General features: G+C 44.4%; 1 protein-coding gene across 8 annotated transcripts in view; it reads left to right on the top strand.

Annotated features, from left to right (window-relative positions):
- The window catches only part of camta1a (calmodulin binding transcription activator 1a), a gene marked incomplete at its 3' end in the record, with an annotated part of 284,358 nt that overhangs the window by 217,165 nt on the left and 47,893 nt on the right, over positions 1-19,300 (top strand). For all 8 annotated transcript variants that reach the window (XM_079679024.1, XM_079679023.1, XM_079679018.1 and 5 more), the window contains one exon: positions 8,051-8,122. In XM_079679024.1, coding sequence (XP_079535150.1) covers positions 8,051-8,122 — 72 coding nt within the window. The remainder of the gene's footprint in view (positions 1-8,050; positions 8,123-19,300) is intronic.

The raw sequence follows: 19,300 nt of genomic DNA, 5'->3' as shown, positions 1-19,300 counted from the left end.
GCTGAATATCTCCCTCCTCTGCTCACCCTCTCCCTTTCCCCCTCCATCCATCCTGTTTCCTCTCCTCCGCTCAGTAGGACTTGTCATGATTTACAGTCTCTCTCAGCTCTTCCTTGCTCACACCGGAGATATTGGAAATTTGGAGTGCCTATAGATCACGGCAGGAGGAGAAGCCGTGAGCCTTCGCTAATCAGCCCTAACAGAACTGTGGAGCATTACAAATCTGAGCTCTCTCTTACAATTAGGCAGCATGTCTGCCTGGCATAACCCACGGCAGGGAGGCTGAGCCTGTGATGTCATCTTCAGCAGGTCTCCGCCGTGTGTGTGTGTGTGTTTTAGGGGGAAACAGTGGGTTGGACGGTTTGCTCTCATTAATGCAGAGGACGTGGTCCCCTTCTCCACACAGTGCCACTTTTATCCCTACCTCAGCTAACACAAGGGAAGGTTAATGGGCGGTCATACAGACTCAAACAATGCCATATATGTTTATTAAGCAGCAGCAGTCTCACCATGTGAGGCTTTTTTCAATGATTTCATTTGGAATACAGGACATGCCCCAAGGAGCTCAGTTTTTGAGGGCAATGTAAAGAAAAAGGATTAAAGATCCATTTTCTTTATACCTAATACATATTGTAGTGTCATCTGTTCTCTTGCATCTTATCCACATCCATCCCTGTTTCAATGTTGGCACACGTGAAGTCATATCCAAGCTCTGTGTTGTTATACTTTTGGACCTTCTCCAGCAAATGCATTTGGGTTTGAGTAAGCGCAAAGGAGACACCGGCTACTGGAAAGTCTTTCTAGACTCAGCTGTTTCCCACCCACTAAAAATGACAGCTAAAACCTGACCTGTGACCCTTTGTCTTTAAACCGAGGCATGATAAGCTGATTGCAGTATCCATTACTCCATCTTTTAATGGAATGAAGTGCCTGTCTTGGTTGATAGCCCCGGGCCCGTAATGCAAACAGATGCTCATTACTCTTTTTACTGCGAGACATTTTTTACATAGCGATTGTAGACAGGCAATCTAGAAGCCCACTCAAAGGTTAGATGATAAGGAAATGGTGCCTTGAGATAATGACTGGTTTCCATTTTCCATTTTACCTTTTTACATATATACTTAACATCCATTTGTAACCTGTGATCCCTCACATTAGGATAATTGGATGAACGCCTCACATGGACTTTTAACCAAAGCTATTTTGCTTTATCAAGATGCAGCTGATTTAAATTTCCAAAACAGACTATTACAATTTCAGAAGAAAAGACTCGACTTTGGGCTAATTCAATCTGTAGTACATCTCCAAAGTAAGGCCCTTTTTTTATGTGTCGGGCAAAGTCAGTTGAAGAGAGGAGAAAAGATAAGAAAAAAATATGACTTGAGTTTGAGGAAAGTGAAAAGAGAACCTTTGCTACGCGGTCCTGGCCTCCGTCATAGTGTGGGTACTATAGAAACACAGTTTGACTTTTGAGAAGCTGACAGTAGCGCCGCAAGGTTTCTGAGTTTTGCTTTGTTGACAGGCATCAATGTGTTGACCCCTGTTGTAGGCTGGGGCCAAGGCAAGGCTTTTACTGGCTCTTTGTAAAGTATAAAAAACAGCCTGATGTATTCACTCGTCCAGTCCTTTCCCCTCTCCTTTTGTGTTAATGTTTTTCAACGGTCGTGTTTAAGTGAATACGCCTTTTATACAGAGCTACATTCAGTAGAGACGAAGCCACAGCAATAGAGAACTGGTCAAGTGTGTTCATTCAGTGTGTTTATGTATGTACCCTCTAGATGCATTTGCCACAGAACGCTGTTTACCAAAATGGTATAATGTGCCTGAGGTCTGATATGCAGACACAGATGGTGAAGTCTATAAATCCTATACATTATGACATGACTCCATCGTTTTACTCTTACACCTATTTATAGCTTTTGGTATCAGTTAATCAATAAACTTAGAGAGAACTATACATAAATGCATTTGACTCTTTCTGCCATATTTACTTACCCATACTTTACAATCACACACAGGTCAACGTTCTAATTCTCCAGGCGTATGTGCTTTATTGTTATTTTGCAGGCGTGACTTGGCATACAGTAAAGCGTGTAGATGTGTTTGCACCTTTGTGTGTCAGTGTGTGTGTGTCAGTGTTTGGTGGCATGCCGTAGGCCCCGTGCCACCCTTCCATCCCATTAGCTGAGCCCAGCCCCTGCCGATGTCTGCTTTAACCTTGGCCAGCGGGCTGGAGGAGAGGGAGAGTAATTCTAACCTTAAAAACCTGCTGATTAAAGCTAGTTTGGTGGAATTCAATTCCACTTAATGCCTTTGGCCGTGAGCCCAGCTGGCTAGCGTTAGCATCAACAGACACCATGTCTTCAGTCAGGGAGACAGACATGCATGGGCATGTGCATGAGTTTCCTCTGGCATGTGCAAAAAAAACGGCTGTAAATCCAAATCCCGTCGTCTTTCTTTCTGTATTCTTCTTTTTCGTCCTCTGTCTCTTATTCCACTCTCATCTCTCCCTCATATACCAACTTCTCAACAATCCTCCTCCCTGAAATGGCTTTCCTCTCTCAGTGCTTTTTGTTTGGCAAGTGGTCAGAGCTTCCTCTCCAACTGCCTCAACCCTGTTATTGTTTTCCTCTTGAACTTGATGTATAGCTCTGTTTACCCGTCCAGCGTGGCTAATTAATTCTCCTCCTCAGGGCCTGTTTATCAACTGTTTGTGTCTATTTTACAATGAGTTTGCTATTTTTAGAGCTGGCCATTTCCATAACACATGCATTTTTCTAGAGCATCATTTGTATTGCTTTGTTGAGGAATTTAGTGTTGCTTTTCTTCTTTTTCTTTTCGTCAGCTCGGGCGCAGCCTGCCAATTCATTTTGTAGCCCGTTCAGTTTTGACTGATTTAGAGGCTGCAGCTGGTCCAACGGAGAGGACCGGGGAGATAAATCTAAGCCTCTTTTGATTTATTATGTATAATGTCTCATCAACCGTTGCTTAAGTCTTCAGATGCACTGAAGAATTATACTGTTACAACTTTACAAGTAGTGGCTTATTTAAAGGGGTATAAAGAAGAGGAATCTTAATAGAAAAAGCAGAGGCTGGCAACAAAGCCCCAGTCGTTGTGCCAGCCATACAGGAGCTGTGCTTTTCTGTTTAAATCCAAAAAATGCACAAGAGATAGTTTGTATTATGGGCATTCTGGGCATAGTGCCACCCTACCAGACACTACAGATAATTAGATTCCCGCTGAACGATTGGAGAGAGCAGAGCAGAGCGGCTGACTGTAAAGGCAGCAGGTGAAACGCAGAGCATTTTGGTATCAGTCGAAAATGAGCTCATCCTCCAAACTGGAAGTGGCACTTTTCAGCCGTACGTCATCTAATCACGTCTGTATAGAGCCAGAAATCGCTGGTTGATCAATAGTCATCATGGATGCTGTCAATGACCAGAGTAGCTTGAATCTTGCATGGTCCATGAATCTCTATTGAGTATGGATTTTGCGCTCCCTGCTCGGATGGGGTTTGATAGTACGGCCTGATTGGCTGCTGCCTGAACTCTTTATGCTGCTGCGCCCCGGGCTGAATCACCTGCCCTGGGCGTTCATGTGAACAGACATATAAAAACATGTACAAACAGTAGTACACACACTGAAAATGATGCGTTCCCTCTAATGAAGCAGTGAGCCAGACGTGACTTTACCAGTTGGATGTCCATGTCGACAACTTTATAATAGTGCAAAGCAAGCCACTCAATACAGCGAGTGCTGAAACCTTTATATGAAATCAGACTTTAGATTATTTGTATACAGGCTGATGAAATGTGAGAACAAACGTTAGATAAGGAATCATTAATGGACACACAAGTCATTCATGATTTAATGAGAGAACTATCTATTTTTCCTGGTACTATGATTGATTTTAACTGGGGTCTAGGCAGGTAGGGTGTCATTTAAAAAATAAGGAAAAGTGGATTCAAAATGCCAGGCATGTTGCCCATGCATGCACCGTATTGCTGCGCGTGTTTGTGCATGTGTGTTGACAGATATCAGACAAACTGACAGTAAGACGTTTGCATCACTGCAAGAAAACAGCAAATTGCCAACATAAATAAGGTGCCACGCTCTAATTAGGACTGTCTTCACACATCATTATGGTTTTAATGAGAGAGTTTCCCCTCTCTCTCAGCCTCACTATAACGGCATGTCTGTTTGCCAGTTTTGCCACCACAGACTTTTTGCATTTTGCTAACCCATCTAGCTGTGCCTGACACCTGTCATCAATGATGGATGAATGTAAGTGAGGTGTCGCCAGGGCAACTGGCAGGCAACTGGCAGGCCAGGGGCAGCGGTGGCCTCTCGAGGCAGGACAGGTACCGGTGGTGGCCCTGCCTTTATGTGAAGGCTTTATTTAGGCCAAACTGTTTATCACTGCGCTGTCTGGCCTGCTGGCCCCGTGTGATCTGCGATCGGGCTCCACTCAGGACCGCTTTAAGACCCCAAGTGGGGGCGTGTTCAGGCCAGACGATAATACCCTCTCATTGGGCAGAGCAAGAGTTTCATTGCCTTGGCCGCTCGCTTGAGTGACAACACCAAATGAATTTGCTGCATCAGTGTCTGACTTTGGAGGACACACGTCGCTGTAACTCTCTTTTCCTGCTGTCTGCAGTGACAGCGCATGAATACATTATGGCTCCTTGTGAATACTCCTATAAACCGTTGTGTGTCGTTGTTCAATTGTGTCTCATTTGCACCCCAAACATTAGACCAATAACAATTTCACATCTGGTAATGTTTGTGTATGTGTGCATACTCGGCACACCTATTTGTTTGTTTTTCGCAGTTTTTGTGTCGGCACTTCAAAATTACACACTGGGAATCTGCACTTTTAATGAGAGAATATGTCTGTATGTGTCTATAATTAGAGTTTAATTGCTTGCCCTGTGATGTGCTGTCATCTGTCACAGCCCAAAGACAGCAAATAATGGTTCTGCTGTCGTCACTCTGTCACCCAGACGCTCAGCATGCAGAGAGCAGCAGAAACACCAGTAACTGATATGCGTCTTGAATTACTGATAAGCGCTGGAGTGTGATGAGCTTTGTGTATGTGGGCGTGCTTGTGCTATCAAAAGAGTCTCGGCCAACCTTTCTATCTCGGTCTATTATTATTGTCTGTGTACATACAGTAAGGGGGCCTGCATGAGTGTGAAAGTATGTATGTGAGGTTCTTTGAATATTTCTGTGTTACTGAGTGAGTGTAGTTTAGTGCTTAAAAACTCATTGTCTAATTCTGTGTGTATGTGTGAGTGGGTGGTAGCTGGATGGAAGGGTGAGGGTGCACAAGATTACGTTTATGTGTGTGTATGTGAGTTTGAAGCCTACTGTATAACGTTACTGATGTGCAACAGTTGTGTTATGCTTTAAGATGCTTGTTTGTCTGGCACGCTGCTTGGTGTGGTTGAGAAATGGAGTAAACAGAGGGAGGGGAAAGCAGCCTGGGGGCTAATTTATTCACTCTCCAGAGGCACTAGTCACAGAGGCCTGTTGCACTGACCCACCTGTCAATCGTGAGGAACATGCCATCGCCTCATCCAGCTGCACACAGCCACCACGGCCCACTCATAGTGGGCCAAGCGCTTTAGGCTAGAGCCGCATTAACCATGATATATCAATAAACTCTTAGTAATCAGAATTAACAAGACAGCCAGTTTATTTAGCACATAAGTAGCATATTAAAAATTCTGGCATTTTCTCTGGCAGTGAAAACAGAGCGGGAAGCCTGAGTTATGAAGGGTGAGTATATGTCATCCCCTCTTTCTCCCCCTTCATCTCTAGGGCTGCTATTATTTAAAGGCACGAAGCCCCAAAAAGTGATCTTACAAAAAAAAGGTACTGTTTTATCTGTGTTTAGCTTTTAAAGTCAAATATTGAATTGGCAGAATGTCAGCATTTCTGTTTGTAAGCATCTTTCACAAAAATATTGCAACAGCATAAACAGTTCAATGCCTTATAAGCCGATAACATATTGCATCACAACTGCCTATTTCCCCCCCTAAAATGCACAAAGTATAGTTTATGACACAAATAACTGCAAAACCGCACAGGAGAAATGTGTGAGCTGCTAGCCGTTTTAGTTCACTGTAGTAATGTGATGTTCAGTGTGCTGTGGGAGTGGGAGGCAGCGTCTGTCCGTTGCCAGCTTGGAGTAATGGATGGTAGAGCTATGGGAGAGGGAGGAGGCATACATCCTATTTCAGACAGCTGTAATGGATGAGTCTACAGCAAAAAAATAAGAACGGGACGAAGTCTGCATGCTCTCACTATCTCAAACTCGCACGCAGAGTTTGGAAGCATAGAAACCGGTTCACAAAAGATGCAACCGGAACAATGGAACACCTGGAGAAAGAGTCGAAGCCGATGTGACTTTTGTTGTTTTTTCAAATTGGTCGTAAGATGTCTGTGAATGTATTTGAACGCACAGCCATACATATACTGTGTGATTTGTTCTTTTTTACCTCTGTAATGTGTTTCTCACCATGTGCCCAGTGTGTAGCTGTGCAGTGGATATCTTGTGCAATTAATCAGGCAGTTTGATGTGGGTGTTTTATACAGACTTCCTCTGCAGGCTCTGCTCTTTTTAACTAGCTTTTAGGTAAACAAGACTGGCACATAACACATCTCGAGGCACATAGTCATCACATGGTCCTCAAAGCAATGTAGCTCAATGGCCCTGTGCCCTCCATTCCCTTCCCCCATTCCTGCACCGTTTCCAACCTCCTAACCAGTTCACAGTGCGAAAGGAAAAGCGCCTTAACGTATTGAGCTTCAGAATAATGAACCTTTGTCATGACTGTACATGCACACCCTCTCGCTAACAGTGCGTGTATCACTCCAGCTTTTATTTCTCCTCATTTCTCAACAAACAGTTATACCAAAGTGGATTGGAGTGAAGCTCAACCCTCCGACCTGCTTGTTTGATTTATTCCTCGAAGAGCCCAGCTCCCTTTCTTAAGTGCAATCCACCCTACCCTCACTGTTCTCAAATATTGTATCGCACAAAGATGACAGCCTATTTCCTATATAAGGTGGGGGTTTGGGGTTTGGGGGAGAGTGCTGTAGATTCTTGTTGCGGCTGTAAACAAGCAAGAGCAGGCTAGCAATCCCTCTGGGTCACCTGGGAGCTGGGGCCCAGGGTCTCCGGGAGAAGGATTGAGGAGGAGGATAAGTGCTGCCTTGCTCCTGTTCCTCGCTGCACGGTGCTTTGTTGCGTTTGCCTCTGCTGCCGGCTGGTGAAAAATGTCTCCTGGCCACTCTGCCAGATACCGGGAGGCGTTATCGGCCCTTTCTAGCGCTATCCAGGGTAACGAGCCCCCAGGCCCAGTATTATCTGTTTACGATAAGGATATTAATAACACTGTACTTTAGTTATGTGCAGGGGTGCCCTTTGGGGTGATGGAGGGGGGGGGTCGGACTCTGTAGCACCTGAATCATTCTGTCAGGGGCTCTCTCCATGCGGGAAGGAAGGAGTCATGTGGGGATGCTGGGAGAACGGTGCTGAGGGGCTCACCGGTTAACCCCCTCCACTTCCTGCTTCCAGGTCACAGTCTTTGTTTCCAAGAACAATAGCTTGACCATCTGGCAGCAGGTCAATGTGGGACACTAGGTCACAGCTGTCCTGCTCCAGCTGCAGAGGTGGAAGAAGTAGATCTCTTAGATATTGTACTTAGGTAAAAATAGAACTACTACAGTGTAGGAATACTCTGTTACGAGCTTTTGGATTTACTCTAGTTGTAACTAATTCAAGTATTGATTATATTTCACATTATTAATCAAAATCTGCAAAGTAACTAAAGGTACTAAATAAACTTAGTGGAGTAAAAGTACACGATTTACCTCAGAAAATAGTGGTGTAGAAGCACTAAGTAGCAAAAACTTGAAAATCACAAGAAAGTACCCCCTGAAGTACAGTGCTTGAGTAAATGTACTTAGTTACTTCACACCACTGTCAGCCTGGTGTCTGTACTCTAGTCTAATGTCCTCCCTTGTCTTCTTTTCTTCCAGTGTCTGTATGGCTGCTACGTCCACTCCTCCATCATCCCCACCTTCCACCGCAGGTGCTACTGGCTGCTCCAGGTAAGACCTCCTTTTTTCTCTTTTCTCCACAGTTAAGGACACTGAGTTTTACTCTCAAACTCTCCACAAGAACTTGAATGAATTGCATGATATCAGTTTCCATTTAACTGAAGCATTTACCTTTGACAGCTGGCAGGCAGACATCAACCTATCCCCCCTCCACCTCCCTCTCTCTCATCTCCTTTCTCTCCTCAGCCTCCATTTCCCTTATCTCTCCCAGTCATTCACTTTTCTGATGGCATTGCCCATACACGCCGTCCAGCACGAGGGCGGTATCTCAGTCTGCTAAAAGCTTTGCCATCTCCCCTGTCTAACAGCTGCGGTGATGGGCAGTAAAAGCGTGATGGAAGACGTTCCCTGTACAGTAGAGTGTGCTTACAGTGGATCGTCAAGTCTGCAGGATGAGAGTGGTTGTAAATAGTATTCCTTTGATCACCCCCCCGTACATCTCATCATTCTCATTTAGCATGGCAGCTATTATTGTTCGAAGGTGCCTGATACGTACATCCATTCACACACACACCATTTTAACGGTGCATAAAGCACACATGCAGAGAATAAGGGTGTGTGAAGCTGCTGCTATTTTTGTCTACCTATCTGTCGTTCTGTGTATTTGGGATAGATACGCTTTGGCAACAATGCTGCCTGCTACATTTCTCTAAGTTGTATTTTCTGTAGACAAAACTGTTGAGTCACAACATCCCTGCTGTACTAAATAGACCCAGAAGGCAAATTAATTTGTTGTCTAACCAACCCCCCTCACAATGTCTGCTAGCAAAAGAGGAGAGTAGGCCGGTTGGGAAAAGGCAAAAGGGAAAAACTGGCCTCAACAATGTTTAAATACTAATCAAAATAATTAGAGTGTTCCCACAGCAAACAAAAGCTTTCAAACAACAACATTTTATGTCTCTCCCGCTTTCTCTGTTGGCTCTGTGTGTGTCACAGGCAGTAGTAACAACACGAGCTGACTGAAAGCGTGTCGTTTCCTTTCTGTTCTGAGTTCTATCAGCATAGCTTCTCAGGTTATTTCCTCTTTTTTTTACCCAAAGGATTAGAGGTACAGTGTATTGTTAAAACCTCTCAATAATGAAAGCAAAAGAAACAATGGTGTGTGGAGTATATCATTCTCAGTCTGTAAATAACACACAACACGGTGGTTCATGTTTAGACCTGGAGAATGATCAGAAGAAGCTCTTGTTCTGGTGAGGCGTCAGATCATCTCTAATCTGCTTCCATTTGTAAACTCTCAGGGAAATCTTGTGTTGATTTTCTGTAGTCATTTTGTGGTTGCATGAGGAGCTCCCTTATGGAATGGGTTCACATATCTTCCAAGTCTATCTTAATACAATACTGACATTCCCATATGTGCATTGCAATACTGGATGCTGTAATCATTCCTCCTGTCAATACTGGCCAAGAAGAAATTCTCTTCTAACATCATTTGAATGCAAGCGATGATTTACAAATCCACAGTCTTTCTTATTTGCAAAAATGATTTCTAAACCTCCCTCAGTTAAAGGTGGGGTAGGTATTTTTGTAATTCCATGGAATATAACAAAAAGGTTAACTCGAGCCGGTTTCTCAAACTTACCTACCCCACCTTTAAGTGTGCAACTTCGACTCTTTCTGGTATGAACATTTCTTCTTTTAAAGGGGCCCTATTGTTCAACCGCCCAGAGATGTCCAACCCCATAGCCTATCACTTACAATGTGTTGAGCACTGAACAACAGAAGTACAAGTCTCACATTGTGATGTCACTGTGTTACAGAAGTAAACAAAGGAATCCAATGGAGGCGTTTCAGAAGAGAAACTCCCTATGTAGGGAACTTATATAACACACTACAGGAAAGGGAAAACCCCAAAAGGCTTAAAGGTCACCAATTATGCAAAATCCACTTTTATACATCAACATGTGTCCCCTCTGTGGAAAGAGATTCTGAATGTTTCAGGAACAAAGACCCTCTCTCTTTTTGTCCTGATCCATTTATATAAAAACCTGTCTGAAAGTGAGCTGATCAGATGTTGGCCACTTTATGATGTCATAATGATTTTCTTGGCTTGTGTAACCATTAGCCAATCCAAGGTAACCCCCCCCCCCCCTTATCACCTGAATCTCCTCCTAGAGCACCTTTGTGTTCTTTTTAACCAAATATCTCTCAGAGGGGCGTGGGGGGAGGGGCTCCTTATTTTCATCTGAAGTAACAGACAGAGAATCAGCACTTTTGAAGCAGGGCTGAAACAGAGGGGATTATGGGATGCTGCAATGATCTGTTTGGAATTTGGAGCCAAACACTTCAGAGACATGTTTTGTATATATCTGAGACCTATAATAAAGTAATGGAAAACAGTATAATAGGCCAGGGGACCTTTAAAAAGGCCTCTTTAATCTTTTCACGTCTTGATTCCTGATTTTAGCCTTATAGTACAGAAAGAGGAATGTGAATGTTGTCTCCCAACATTGGTATTTCGTTAGTAAAATATCTATACACGGCCAGTATGGACAAGAAGCTTTGATGAATTACTCTAAAAAGGTACATAATGGGAATTCCGGTTTATTTTTAAAAGTGAACCCTTTCCTTTGGTTGAGTTCAGTCCTAAAGGAGGAGCACCACTGGGAAGTAAAAACATGTGTACACACAGAAGGTGAATAATGCAGAGGGCTTGGGTCAACCAGGCTCACCGGCTTTTTTTAAACTACAGCCCTCTTTTCACTCTCCCTCTGCCTGTTTTAGCACACTCAAATAAACACTCATAACACTTTGAGGAGTTCACTGACTTTTTTTTGTGCTGTTACTGCGGAGCATCAGCTAAGAACAACTGTGTTGTTGAATCCCTGGCCCTTCAACTCTGTCTCGCACTCTGCTCCCTAGATCTCCTACATGTCTCACAGGTACCAGCTGTGAAGATTCCTCTGATTCCAAAAATTAAGAAAACCTTCTGCTGTGCAACAAAAAACATTTACTCACAACCTAGTGTATTCTTTGACACTGAGATTTCCTGGAACCCCAGATTTCCATCTCTTTTCAGACGGTTTATTGCAGAACATCTGTGCTGAGAGGAATGCACCATGACATCAGAGGTATCAGATTAGACCACTTCAGGGCAGACCCCTACAGATGGAGATAGACCTTCAACACCTGTCCCCTCAAGCCAATTTCATTCAAACACTCAGCTCTGGTTAAAACAGTCTCTTTCTTCCCTTCTCCACCTTTCTCCAGTCTCTGAACCCTCTGTCCCTGACTCCCTGTGTACCATTTGCTGTGTCCATATGAGATTTGCAGGCAGTAGTCTGTCAACAGCAGAGCAGCAAGGAGACTGGAGCTCCCAGAGCGGCAACAGGGAAAGGTCACCAGTGAGTGAAAAATGTAAATATTCAGCCAACCAGCAGCCACAGTCACGGAGAGACAGGGATGAAAATAACTCCTATTACACAGCACCGACAGGGAGGGAACACAGAGGACAGAGAGGGTAGACACAGACTGTGAATGAGAGAGCAGGGAGATGGACACAACTTTTTAAAAGTTAGGCTAAAAAAAAGCTGGGGAGAAAAGATAGATTCAAAGATGTTTTAAAAGAACACACCGCAGAATAGAAAGGGGACTGTGCGTGTATTTTTGGATGTGTGTGTGCAAGAGAGGCAGAGAGTGAGGTTGGTGAAAGGTATTTTAAAGGGGGGTTAGCCTGTGGGTATGTGCCACTTTATCCACTCTTTATCCACTCTTTATTGAGTCAAAGCCTGGGTAATGAGACAGGGGACACGATGGAAGACCTGCAAGGGGGGTCCTCTCTAACTCCATTCATTTCCTTTTGTTCTTTTCACCTCTCACTCTCAATCTGCTCATCCCCACCGCACTACCTCCACCTCTCTATGGCATTAGACCACTTTAAAATGTCTGGCCCATCCCCGCAAATGGCTGAGACTAAAGAAGAGTACCACCACAGTTATCTGGGGTTGCAGACAATGAATCCAAATTGCTGCTGAGACAGAGAGTTGCCCCGAGCGGGCTGTGTGGTTTGTCACTCAGAAAAAGTTCTTATTTCGGTGGAATTGGTGAGAAGAAAATAGAGCTTTTTGTTAAACTACGGGATATTTTTTAATGCTGTAGCAAGAAAAAACACAAGTCCCTAAATCATCATAAACATTAGGGCTGCACATTATATAGAACAATGCGAAAACACAGCTGAATACTGCGATAAAAATAATACTTGTGATAAATGATATTAAACTCAGTTCTGGATTGTTGCTGCAATCAGTGTACTGCTAAAATACAGCATATTGCTTATTGAATGAACGAAGAGAAACTTATTTACAACATATTTGTATTGAGCAAATTGAAGATCGAACTGAACACAAAGGGCACCGAATACAAAAAGATTGATTGTAACATTTTCTGCTAATGCTCTCTTTCAACTTATCACTGAGTGCAGCAATATAGCCGTCTTTAGCGATGTGTTTATCGTGCAATCTACTTTGTAAATGCTGTCAGCTGGAGTATGCATAACCAGATACTTAAAAACAAACTTCTATTAGTACTCAGTCGTTCCATCTTCAAGCTGCCATGACACACACACACACACACAAACACACACACACACCCATTGACACTGAGGATCTCTCCTATCCTGGTGGCACTGATTGATTCTATTGCTCCGTGTCCCCTTCTCTTGTTTAGTGCTAATCGAATGTAATTCCACGCTTGCGCCTCTCCATCAAATGAGACAGTGGAGTTTGTGCTGGCCGACGGGGGGCACAGAGGTGGGGATAATTATGATATTAATACGGAGGGGGTCTGAGGGGAAACTTCATTTGTCCTGCTGCCTGCCACGAACACAGAGAGGGGTCAATAGCCTTTCCCGCTTTTCCTACTTTAAAGAGAAGGGGAGAGGGATGAGATAATGAAATGACTAGTAAGGCAGCAGGGAATGCTGACGCCGACCTTGTTTCTTCACAGCTATCACTTTCTCCCTCTTACCTTCCTTGGCTTAGGCCACTGTGCTCTAGTCTCTGTCTCACAAGAATACATTATTAATATCACCATTCACTGCAGTTACATTTTTCTTATTACATTAGTCCTTCAGAGTATAATGACTTTGGAAGCACTTGAATTAGTGTGATGTGTGAAAATGAGTTCTCAGTGTTGTCCCTGTGATCATTCCAGAAACTGTTAGACAGTCTTTCAGCTAGTTTAATTCATGGAATAATTCAAAGGTTACTTAATTGGACAGGCAGAGTGATAATTTTGATTTAAGACAACCTTGAGCAGTGTAGGCTCTGCAGGCGCTGTCCATGGCACTAAAATACTATCTTCTAACCTTTAAGACTGTTCAACACATCAGTCTTTTATTTCTGATTTATCCAAAAACACCCATTCCCTTTAAAGTCCCATGTTATTCACATCACAAACTCGCCAGACTCCAAAGATCAATACACCTGGGCACTGCTGTCAGCGCGTCATGTGCAGAGCCTAACATGTACTCAGCGCCATCAGTCGGGCCAGAGGCCTCTCTCGCCCTCTAACTAATTGAATTGGAAAAGTTTAGTAGCTCCTTTGCTGCAGTGATCCGTCATAGGTCGGTGTGCAAGCAGGATACAGTAGCTACAGACCCAGAGCCTCATGCCTGCAGGCTAAAGGCAGACAGATTGATTCTTTATATCTACCAGAGTCTTCTATTCATTCGGATCAGTTTAGCTGCCTCTGTGTTGAGCACTGGGAGACAGGTGCCGGATTCAGAGCGGCTCAGGTGATGTGTGATGACGGAGCAGAGCTGTCAGGTCCAGATTCACATCAGATACGTCCAGACTATGCAAGGCTACCTAATGAATATTTCACTGAGATAAATCATTGATGAGCCTGGGCAACGTTCTGTTGATTTCACTGAGAGGGTAGAGAGGCAGGAAAACCTGGCGAGGTTTTGACTAGCTGTCTACAACCTCAGGGCAAATGGAGGCAGTAGAAATATAATTGCCTTTAGCTATGCAGGCTGTTGTTTGTATCAAGTGGAAATGCACCTCTACAGAGTATCAGATCAGATTTATAGCATATGAATTTGACTCCTATCACCTGACATTACTGTTCAACTCAATACCTCAACACCGGACTGACAGGATAACTAGGGGCCGTATATGCAATGTGAGGGTGCATCTCTATATCTGTCAGCCTGTGTGTGTGTGTGTGTGTGTGTGTGTGTGTGTGTGTGTGTGTGTGTGTGTGTGTGTGTGTGTGTGTGTGTGTGTGTGTGTGTGTGTGTGTGTGTGTGTGTGTGTGTGTGTGTGTGTGTGTGTGTGTGTGTGTGTGTGTGTGTGTGTGTGTGTGTGTGTGTGTGTGTGTGTGTGTGTGAAGTTTTTCCGTTCTGTTTCTGCGCTATGGTGAGAGACCACGATGCTCTCAGCAGCATGCTGCTGCTGGCAGGCCCCCACTCTCTGCCATGAGGAGAACAGCTGCTTCACGATCATGTCGGGGTGTGAGCCATGTCCCCGTGGCTCCCCTCATCTCCTTCGCTTCTCCTCCTTCTTGTGTGCGGTTACTGTACACAGAAATACTGCCTCTTAAGTTTACCCTATCCATCTATTCAACTTATAAACAATAAAACATGTGCCTCTCTCTGTAATCACTTTTCTTATCCTTTGAGCACCTCTGTTACCCTCAGAAAGAAAATATAGAGTTAGTTTTCAAAGTAGGTCCCTGCTCAAAACAGTGACGCTGGGGCTCCTGACCTCTAAACAGATTGAAGGTTACTTTGGTGCTTAATTAATGGCCCCTGCTGGAGCGCTCTCTCCCCACATGAAGAACGAGAGAGAAGTTGAGCTAAACCCCAGAGGCGCACAGAAACTCCTTTCCTCCTGGCAGACTGATCTGTTTCTCAGTGCCTGCGACCTTTTCTCTAGTCCCGTCGCCTAGCCCACCAGCACGGCCAATTATCACAAATCCCCCGCCGCATTTGTCTTGCCATTTTCACTCTGCGGCCAAACAGGCGTGCATGGCCATACAATCATGCAGCCTCCTAACCAGCCTCAGCCCAGACGCAGAAACAGAGGCCCACAACAGGTATGTGGTGCTTAAATAATTCAGTTTTCCTGAAAGGTTAAAGCTCTGCCAGGAAGGCAAATTGACATTCATCTTGCTCCAGAGCCGAGCGCACCACTTCAAGAAGGTGCCTCCATCGACATGTTTACTTTCGATGATTTCCAGGATTGTTATTGACACCAGAATGGGGTTTCAGTAGAGCCCAGAGAACTGACTTACTAACCAGAGCAGGAATCAAATGACTGAGTCCCTTGACGCTGATGCAAGCATTGAGATTAAAATATCTCTAACGCTGTAAGCTTATCAAAGAGTATTGCAACCAACCTCCATCCTGATTTGATATTACCCCTGTTGTACTCTGTGTATTCTCTCCAATAGTCTGTTGCCACCTCTCTTATATTAGACAATAAGAGAGTCTCTGTGCATAGTGTCACTAACCAGGCTTAAATGTGTTAACATCCTGCCTGTGTGTGTTAGAAAGCAGAGGAAAATAAATGCTCCACACAGTGTGTTCTGTGCTTTGCCAATCTCTGTGTCTCCACTCATGTCAAGCCACAGATCTGATGTCACTATGGAGGCTCAGGCGTGATGTACACGCATCTCCCAGCTTCCCAGAGAACACTGGTCACAGCTAATGACCAGAACTGTCCGATTTGTCCTGCCCTGATTACTCCTCTGAGCCCCAATTAGCCGTGGATGAGGGCTGACATCCCGACACGATCTCTTGGATGTGTCATAGTGGTAGAGATAAGACGGGGAAGGAAAGGATAGAGGTATGTCATGTTCTTATATGCTGTATGTCAGGGACTACAGATGGAAATTAGCTCAAAGCTAAAATCTGGCATATTTACACTTGAAGCATTATTAAAGTGTTCATTAATGTGCATTGTCCCTATTCAAAGAAAAGAAAAGAAAGAGGGCAGACAGGGAATGTGTGTGTGACCGAAGAGAGGAGCAAAGGGGAGTCTGAATGAAAGCTGTAGTAATATAGAGTCATTAACTCTGCATTCAGTCAGATATCGATCTCAATTCCCTTTTAACCAGCTACCACTCATCAACATACAAACCAACAGCTCTGATTGCAATTTCTATAATTGGCTATTTCATTGTGAATATCTATCTATCTTACGCTCTAGCTGGTCTTAGACGATTTCTCTGTGGGTTAGGTATGAAGAGACTTAGGACTGTTTGTGGAAAATATATAAGATAAGGATAAAGTATTGGGCCAATGTGGCTAAATCAATTTATTAGTAGAGGCTAATAGTGAAGTTCTGTGAGCCTCAAAGAACATTTTTTATGGATAAAAACAATTTCATTGCTTTCCCTAATTGTCAATAACAATCTCTGTTATGCATGTTGTTTCATCTGTTTGTCTTCGCTTTATACCCTCTTCATTTTTCTTTCCTGTTCTGACCCCTACCCCCCTTCCCACCGCTGTATCTTTCTTTATTTCTCTCTGCCACTGTGTCTCCCCAGGACTGCTGAGCTTTCTCCCCTCTGCAAGTTTTGAGAGAAAATCTCTCTCTTTTTGTTGGGCTTGTTCTCATTCTCTCTCAGTAGGGGGCAGTGGAAAAGTAACTACAAGGGCACATAAAGCCTTCAGAGTCAAACCAGACTTCTTTTAGTCTTTTTTGATCTGGATAGATGTCATATTGAGCACACATGCGCACACCCCCTTGACTGGGATGGCTCTGCTCCTATCTCCGTCTGCACCGCCTTTTAAAAAAAGTCGCCCACGTAAACCTGAGAAGACACAGAGATTGAGAGGAGGAGGAGAGAAATGTAGAAGGGTAGGAAGGAAACAAGAGGTGGGAGGGGCGGGGGAGGTGCTTTGAGAATGGGGGATTAGAGTTAGAAGATTAGGGGTAGAAGATGATATCATTTGGTAGAGATGAGCGGGAGCAAACGAGCAGCGCAAATCACCCGACGTTAACGAGCTACCTCGTAAATTACTGCAGCCGAGTGTGTGCTTGCATCTGGATCTGGGTAGAGCTGTGCAGTGCAAGGGAGGCATAACGCACGTCTTAATATTATTTACTGCCCCCTCCCAATTTATATTGGTTGTCTCCTCTGGCCCAATATTGGCCTCCTGTGGCAGCATCACAGGATGTTTCCTTATTAATAGTGGGAGGTGTTAGTCAGCGTGAGCGCCCCGTGGCCCTTCCAAACCCTCACACAGACTGCAAAGGAAAGACTCCCCTCCACTTGTAACCCAACAGAGGAGAGCTCAACTGCAACAAAAAAATGTGCTTCCCAGTAGCCTTCTTAGATAACTAAGATTTGACAGGCTCTTCCTCATCTCCCCATAGTGTTTACAATGTGTACCTCCTAATACAGAAACTGCAGCAAAAGGAGTTATTTAATGATATTAAAATGTTGATTTTCAATTAAATGTGATTTTTTTTCCTTGGGTGAGTTAAAATTCTTTAAACCACTTAGACATGTCCAGCCAGGTGTGCAGATATTCAGTTAAAATGATCGTGTGTATAAACCTGCACGTTTCAGACTGTTCTCTGTGTGGAGCAGAGTGAGCGCGAGAGACAGAGTTGTGAGTGCGGCAGACAGTTGCTCTCTTGTTGTGCTCTTAGGTAGCGACAGGAGGGCAGGGAAGAGAGAGAAATATACATTTCTATTTTAGCCAGGAGCACAGCAGCAGGAGAATGACTTGCATTGGCTGGGGTCTAAATATTACATGACTTCCTGATGGCAGTGTGCTGTCTGAGGCTCTGTCTGGCCCGGTATTAACCTGTCCGGATAAATCAGCCGTTTACCCAACTCTGTTCTTCTATCCAAAGTACATTTCATTCTTTCTTACCTCACTCTACCTTTGTTTCCCTTTTTTTTCTGTGACCCACCAGCTTCACCTGGTTCTCATGCACCATTTCAATGTGGTGCGGCCCACTCTGTGTGTGTACAGTGTGTATACTCAGAGTTACTCTGTGGTCCTCTGCCAAGGCCCCTAACGTCATATGCAGCCTGGCAGGTGACAAATAGTTTTTTAATTGCTTGCACCAGGAAAATCATTAGTCTCTTTCCTTTCCTTGCTGGGACCAGGCAGGACGTGTGCGCAATAATAATAGCCTCAGTCCCATTTCCCGCTTCTCGCTTCCTATTTTTAGAAAAGGTATTTTAAGGCCCGCTATGTGTATGCCTTTGTGTGTGTGTGTGTGTGTGTGTGTGTGTGTGTGTAAATGTCTATGTGTGTTTGTATATTTGTGTGTGCAGGTGTGTGTGAGTCCACAGTGAGGGTGGGCTAAATGGTCCAGGGTTGCTTTCCTAGTCTATGACGGAGGAGAGAGTGTGTTTGTCAACCCTGTTCCTGCCTCATGAGAGTTTTTCTTATTGCTGTTGCTGTTCCCAAGCCCCTGGGAGCGTGCTGTTAGTCTCAGTGTGTGTGTGTGTGTGTGTGTGTGTGTGTGTGTGTGTGTGTGTGTGTGTGTGTGTGTGTGTGTGTGTGTGTGTGTGTGTGTGTGTGTGTGTGTGTGTGTGTGTGTGTGTGTGTGTGTGTGTGTGTGTGTGTGTGTGTGTGTGTGTGTGTGTGTGTGTGTGTGTGTGTGTGTGTGTGTGTGTGTGTGTGTGTGTCTGGCTCTGGCTCTGGCCTAGGCCATTGTGCTGTAGTGCATTACTGTAGCAATCCACCGACACAGCGGCCAGCCAGATGAAGCCGTCCAGTTTATGGAGCAACCTGCAAACTCCAGCTGCTTTTGGTTGGGATTGTGCTTAGTGGTGAGATATAGTATTGATTTTCTCTCCTCGGTGCCCTTGCCATCCCTGCGTAGATATGCACCGGCGCTCCGCATCCATTCACTGCGAGGGGGGAGAGAGCAGGGGATGATGTTTATGTGGCGATACTGACCCCATTCGTTCACATGGAAAAGGTGTGGAACTCTAGGCGGCTAGACGGCAGAGGGGAATTGAGTTTGCAGGGCTCAGATTGCAAGATGAACCCTGAATTTGATTTCTGTGTTATACAAGCATTTGTTATTATATATCTTGGCGTCTGAGGGTATCTGTGTGTCTCCATTCTTGTGTGGGCCTATTATGTGTGTGCTTGTTTGGGTTTATGTGCAAGGGTGCATGTGTTTGTTAGCAAGCCATTTGGGTCTGTGTGCTGTTGATGTTGTGCATTTTTCCTTTTAGTTGCCCTTGGTT

This window comes from Notothenia rossii (genome assembly GCF_949606895.1).
Source record: "Notothenia rossii genome assembly, chromosome: 4".
Classification (NCBI taxonomy): domain Eukaryota; kingdom Metazoa; phylum Chordata; class Actinopteri; order Perciformes; family Nototheniidae; genus Notothenia; species Notothenia rossii.
This window is presented reverse-complemented; position numbering and strand designations above follow the sequence as displayed.